The sequence below is a fragment of the Hipposideros armiger genome, unplaced genomic scaffold (assembly GCF_001890085.2).
Source record: "Hipposideros armiger isolate ML-2016 unplaced genomic scaffold, ASM189008v1 scaffold_222, whole genome shotgun sequence".
Taxonomy (NCBI): domain Eukaryota; kingdom Metazoa; phylum Chordata; class Mammalia; order Chiroptera; family Hipposideridae; genus Hipposideros; species Hipposideros armiger.
Genome location: NW_017731572.1, coordinates 1,742,251 through 1,748,860, shown reverse-complemented (window position 1 = coordinate 1,748,860; position 6,610 = coordinate 1,742,251). Strand labels below are relative to the sequence as shown.

At 38.5% G+C, this 6,610-nt stretch overlaps 1 protein-coding gene across 1 annotated transcript in view; it reads right to left on the bottom strand.

The window, feature by feature from the left end:
• The window catches only part of LOC109389120 (myosin-1-like), a 33,009-nt gene extending 26,601 nt beyond the window's left edge, over positions 1 to 6,408 (bottom strand). Inside the window, exons 1-9 of the mRNA XM_019654416.1 lie at positions 6,366 to 6,408; positions 4,689 to 4,912; positions 4,455 to 4,598; positions 2,856 to 3,012; positions 1,687 to 1,714; positions 1,495 to 1,603; positions 1,311 to 1,403; positions 845 to 908; positions 571 to 720 (exon numbers count right to left, since the gene is read on the bottom strand). Of these exons, the coding sequence (XP_019509961.1) occupies positions 571 to 720; positions 845 to 908; positions 1,311 to 1,403; positions 1,495 to 1,603; positions 1,687 to 1,714; positions 2,856 to 3,012; positions 4,455 to 4,598; positions 4,689 to 4,892 (949 nt within the window). The 5' untranslated portion in view covers positions 4,893 to 4,912; positions 6,366 to 6,408. The remainder of the gene's footprint in view (positions 1 to 570; positions 721 to 844; positions 909 to 1,310; positions 1,404 to 1,494; positions 1,604 to 1,686; positions 1,715 to 2,855; positions 3,013 to 4,454; positions 4,599 to 4,688; positions 4,913 to 6,365) is intronic.
• Positions 6,409 to 6,610: the final 202 nt, after the last annotated feature.

The window sequence follows — 6,610 nt, the reverse complement described above, 5'->3', positions numbered from 1 at the left end:
TAAGCAGAATTACCCTCTTAATTAAAACAAGAGATTTCTAGACAAATTCTATGGCACTATGTGATGCCAAAGAAGATAATCACATATTGGGAAAAGTTATATTTGTAACAATAGTCAGTACAGTGTTTACTATTTAAAATCCAAAATTGAAAAACACCTAAATACCTTAAAAGGGTATGGTTAAGTAAATTATGCTTATCTCTAGAGTGTAATGTTATGCAACCATTAGAAACAATAAGGTGGAGTTATATTTGCTGAGAATGGTGAAAGCCATGATACATTATTGCTCAATGAAAAAAGTAGATGATGGAAGAGCATGTAACTATGACCTAGATATACATCTGTATGTAAATATATATGTACAGAAAATGACAAGGATGTTATCCATCCAAGAGTTCATGGTGGTTATTTCATAGTGATAGAATTTGGAGGTATTATTTTCAGTTTTCATTTGAATTTTTATAATGAGCACACATAAATTTTAACAGTTACAAAGGTATTTTCAAAATCAAGATGATGTATAAAATTGACAAAATTCAGTCATGGAGTGCTAGGTTGAATCATACATACATTGATAGGTGCTAGTGTAGTCATTCTGAAAGGAATTATGACATTTCTTACCAATTAGTTCTGGTTTCTTGTTTGAGGTGATCTGATAAAAAATATGATAGCTCCTTTCAGCCTTAAGCTGGAAAGTAACTCTAGACTTCTCTAACAGATCTGGAATGAAACAAGTAGCAGAGGGGGGAAATGTAAAAATTCATGAGAGAAGCAAATTTCACTTTGGTCAATTTTATAGGTCATAAGAAGTAGAAATGATGGTAAAAGATATCCCAGGACTTACATGTTTCAATATCAGCAGAAGCCAGTTTTCCTGTAGTGCCAAAGTGGATTCTAATGAATTTACCCTTGAACAGAAAACTAATATTACTACTTTGTTTTTAAATCCTATCAAATTTTTGAGAAACTCAAAACACTTGAAATGCTAATACTTTAATGTTAAATCAATTCAGAGTATATTTGTATCAGGGAGGAAAACGTGTAACTCTTATTTTGTAAGTTAAAGAATTATATCTTTGATTTTAAAATTGTGAATAATGATAGGCAATAATAGATAAGAAAGAACTCAGCTATAGTGTTACATATATTTTTAGACTGGACTTGAATCTATGTTATTATATACTCAGAGGAAAAAGAAAGAACCATGATGCAATGTAATGTGAATGACAAACATTCAGGAAAAGTATTCACAAACATTCCATACATTTTTACCAGTGAACAGTGTCTGTAACAGTGTCTAGGAGACTTACAAAGCGCGAGGAGTTGTCATTCCTCACGGTCTTGGCATTGCCAAAGGCCTCCAGCAGGGGGTTGGCGCTGATGATCTGATCTTCCAGAGTCCCCTGCAAAGGCAAGAGCAGTCCTCACATCTGGGGCTCCAGACTTCCTGAGAGCCCGGGCTGTCTTGTTTCTGACTCTGGCCGTCAGACTCACCTGCATTTTGCCAGTTTCCTCCTTCTTCTTCTCTCCAGTGACAGCAATTGTTGCAAAGTACTGGATGACACGCTTGGTGTTCACAGTCTTCCCTGCACCAGATTCTCCACTGTCAAAGAGAAACTGAGTCAGATGAAGTCCCAAAGCTGGCAGCTGTCACAGCCATGAAAAGAAAGCATGAAATCTACTTACGTAATCAGGATTGACTGATTCTCTCGGTCTACAAAAGAGAAGTTATAGACATTTAATATTGTTTCCTTACATAATTGTAAATGGTAAGTAAGTAAAACGGGATGACTTTAGTGTTTTTCAGGCTGAGTATGTTTCAGCAATCCTTAGGGCTTGATGGGCCCAAGACCTGTTACCTTTTCCAGCAGCTTTTTCTCCTGCTCTTTACGGCTCCCTCTACCGCCATACATGCAACCATTGAAACAGAACACTTCAAGGAAACACCAGACTTTTTATATGCTAGGACTAAATAAGTGTCAAAGGTGGACTTGGGTCTTCCATTGGATTTAGATGATAAGTTAGTGATGTATTTATTGTAGGTACAAGAAGTAAATGAAAATAGGCACTGGAGATGTATTTAGCATGTGAGAAGGAGTAAATATAGTAAAGGTGGTAAATTTGGAAGTTATCATGGCTTAGTCATATTTTTAAAGAAAGGTAAATGTTTGTTTGGATGTTGTACTCTACCTGAAGAGGAATTCTCTAAGCCCTTTCCTCAAGGTGCATAGTACCTTAGACTGGTCTAGTTGAGATAATATTCTAGGAAGAAGATTCATGGTATAATTGTTTTAATACCAGATACACCTTAAATTCTGGAGTGTGTTCAGGTTGGTCCTGGGAAAAGGCAATAGCATTTATGCCATCCTTAATACAAAGGGACTGTTCATTGGTCACAATTTCTGATATTGAGGATAAAGTCACAGAGACAAATTTTACTCTTCTGTTTTTTTGGCTCTTGGTAATGGAAACACAGTTTATATGTATAATTGTGTATGAGAGAGACTGTGGTGTGTGTGTGTGTGTGTGTGTGTGTGTGTGTGTGTGATACACATACATGTGGATATTGTTTACATTTTTGCTTAAGTTTATTTAGTTTCTGAGCCATTCAAAAATAAATTATCTAACTATGGCCAACCTCTGTTGACTTTCAAAAGTTTAAGAAATCATTAGCAATTATGTAATATAGAGATTGCAAGTCATCTTTTACACCCTCTCCTTCCTGGGACATCTCCCTCACACATACACCAGCCTCAACTGAAGGGACCATCTCAAAGAGTGTGTTGAGATGGTTAGAGTGTATTTCTCCTATGGTTCTGCTCTAAAAAGATGCACATATAAAGCATTCAGCTCACCAGTCAGCATGAACTGATAGGCGTTGTCAGAGATGGAGAAGATGTGGGGCGGGGCCTCCTGGCGCTTTTTGCCTCGGTAGGCAGCCACCACCTCGGGGTTGTACACCGGCAGCCACTTGTAGGGGTTGACGGTGACACAGAACAGGCCCGAATAGGTCTATACAAGGGAATAAGAAAGAATAACTACTTAAAGGCCTTTCCTATTATATATACAGTTCACTTATTAAATGAATTTTAACTAAAAGGAGCACTTTAAGTAAGTACTCTACATTTCTTCAAGGCATCAGCATGAAAACTAGTTGGAAGTTTCAACAATGAGATAGCAAAATCTTTGAGGGAAGGGACCATGATTTAAACTTATTATTCCCCTTGGGATTAGTCACAGTGATTTTTCACATAGCAAGAGCTCCAAAAGGCTTGTTTTTTTTCTTTTTTCTCTTGTATGTGTAGTAAGAGACATTTTTACTGCATTTTAGGAAATAGGCATATTTATTTTATAACATTAAGATAGTTCAAATTCATAAAAACATAAACTTGGCCACAACCCAAGAGCCCAACAATACAGGAAGGATTAGGTGAACTATGGTACATCTTCCTAAGACAATATGACATAGGCATTTAAATAGGTAAACATGAAAGTATGCAGCAATACTGGGGAAATATTTGCAAACTACTATTGGGTTATTAAAAAACAGGACACAAAATGATGCAAATACATTTTGATTATGGTAGGGGAATTGTCAAATCTTTAACAACTGATCTAGGACAGGAAACATGGAATAAGAATGAACACCAGGTATGCCAGTATAGGTGTTGTGCCTCTGAATGTCAGCACTAGCTAAACTACACAAAAATGTCAATGTAACATAATAAATTCAGTTAGAAAATATATACTGAGTGTGTATTATGTGCTTGCCAGTGCTCTGCGAGGCATTAGGAATGAAGTATACAAGAGACGATATTTCTTGAGGAACTCCAAGTCTGTGTAGGAGACAGACACCTAAACGAATGAAGGTTGAAAAACATGGTCGATGTTATTGCAGAGACAGAAACAATAGGGCAGAACATGTAACTCTGCTTGGGGCAGTTGGAAAGCTTTCATCACAAGGAACCAGAACACATAGATACATTCCATTACAAGGAACCAGAACACATAGATACAAATGCTGCTATTTTGGAGGAGCAAAAAATGAGTGAAATTTGGCTTTTAAAAAACTATTTTGAAGTGTTACAACATGAGTTTATCTTTCCCTTTTGGATGATTCTGCTGCTGGAATAAGGGAGCGGGGTTGAAAGGTAGGCATGTATTTGAGACATAAGCAGTAGCAGCTCCAAGGTTTGTTCAAGGGATCTGTGGCAAACCCAGGATGTGGGCAATGACCTTGACCAGCTTTGGATGAGAAGACAAAGGACAAAGTGCCAGCTGTTGGGTTGTGCCTTACAGCAGAATTAGTGAACCTTTTAACTAGTTACACTACTAGTGAAAGCAAAGTGGGTCACTACTTGTGACCCATGTATCCAACAGTGGAAGCAATGGGCTAGCAGAATCCATGGTGATGATGAATAAGACCACCTTGGGAAAGGGGGAGGGGCACTCACGTAGATCATCCAGGCTGCGTAACGCTCTTTGAGGTTGTACAGCACAGCGGGCTCATGCAGGTGAGTCATCATGGCCATGTCCTCGATCTTGTCATATTTGGGAGGGTTCATGGGGTAAATCTGATCGTCTTTCACTGTCAGCGTCTGGTAAACAGGAAAGAAAACTGTTTATGTCAATTGAGTGACCAAACAAAAAAAAATCAATAAAATATCAGCTCCTGGGACTCTACTCACCGCCCCCGCTTCCGTCTTCACGGTCACTTTCCCTGCCTCTCTGCTCTGGATAGTCCCTTTGACAAAAGATTCCTTGGGCTCTACCACAAAGACTGAGGACTTGGCATCAAAGGGCCTATTTTGGGCCTCAATGCGCTCCTTTTCAGACTTCCGGAGGTAAGGAGCAGCCTCCCCAAAAACAGCCATTTCCTGGTCCCCACTCATGGCTGCTGAGCCCAGGGGTCCTAAAAGAGATGAAACATTTCACATTAGAGATTCTGGACTACCACGTATATCCATAAATTTCTATGTTGATGATATTTAAAAGGCCATGTTGGAAATTCCACCAGGCAGGTCCACTGTACACCATGCTATAGTTATTGCAACAAACATAATTACCAGGATACAAATGCATCAAAGGTCTCTGTGGATTCAACACTGTACTTGGGGCTTTGCATCCATTCTCTTCTTTTGCCCTTCAAGACGGGCATTCTAATCAGGGAACTGGGCTGTAGTCTCAGCATGCTGCGAAGGAGCCTGAGACCTTGGGGAAGGCACTGGATCTTTTTGAGCCTCATGCCTCCATCTTTAGAACGGGGATCGCAATATCTGCCTTTCCTAATTCACAGCCCATGAGATATAGTGAAGATACTTGGAAAAAAAGGTTCAAATGATGACTGAGAAAGCAATTTGAAATAGTTTGGGCTGTTATTTAGATACAAAATGTCATTTATTGTAATGTAACAACATTCCATTTCTTGCCATATGATGTAAGAGAACTTTATCTCCTTCTTTAGATATTCAGCTGGAAGTGCTCACATTCAGTGGATTTAGGGGGATTATATTTTTGTTTTCCTTTTTTGAATTGATTGCTTAGTAGAATTCTTCTAACATAATGTCTTTGCATATTAAATCCAGTTAATCAATTTAACCCAGTTAAACTAATTGAGGATAAAAGCCACAGCAAATGTTATCCTCATTCTTCTACATTGAAGGGCTCTCTTTCCTTCCCAAAGTTCCTACTAACGAATGTAGGCTTGGACTAGTCCATTCTACATTATCTGCAGGTTGCCAGTGGTATCAATAGAACAAAAGGTTTGGCAAAGGAAGTTCCTGCAGCCATTACATGATCAAATTACTTGAAGCTCATTTTAATCAGCTACCCACCAGTCTCTCTCTTGAGAAATGCAGTCTGTAGTAGCAGGGCAGGTTAATACCTTTAATATATACGTAACAAAAATTTCAGTGCTTTGTTTCACACAACATTCAGCACTGGGTAACTTTTGAAAAGAGTATAAAGACATTTAAAGAAAGCATTTTCCTAGGTACTTCCTTTCTTATTTGTTACGTATGTTTACTAAATGAATTTTAATAGCAGGGTACATTTTTATCATATTTGAAATTTTTAGCAACGGAATCTTAGTGCAGATTGTTTTTCCTACAAAAACAAACTAATAGTCTATTACCAACTGTTCTCTTGCTAAAATGTCACGCCACCAATGCTTGAGTCCTCAGTGAGGACATGTGCATTGTTCTAAAAGGTGGATCCTCCCTCTCCCCCTCTCCAGAACCTTTCCTGAAGTACAGTTGTTAAGATATTTACTGAGTCAAGCACTTTTCCAAACGTTGCTAAGTGACACAAATCCATCCCAGAGCTTCCCTTGTCCTCCTCCAGCAACTGGTTAGTTCAAATCTTACCTTGCTAGCAAATGAGAAGATGCAACCTAGAAGTAACACAGTTCTGTCAAAGAAAAGAGAAAAGCACTTGGTTAACCAAAACCAAACAATAACCCAATTGTAGCATTATTTGCTATTGTAAGCAGAAGGCAACAAAAGTCATGGGTATAAAAAATGCAGTGTCAGAAGGAGCAGTACCAGAACTAGCGGCAGCAGCCGACACTTGACGTTGTGGCCAGTGTCCCTCTTAAAAGTCCTGTCCTGTT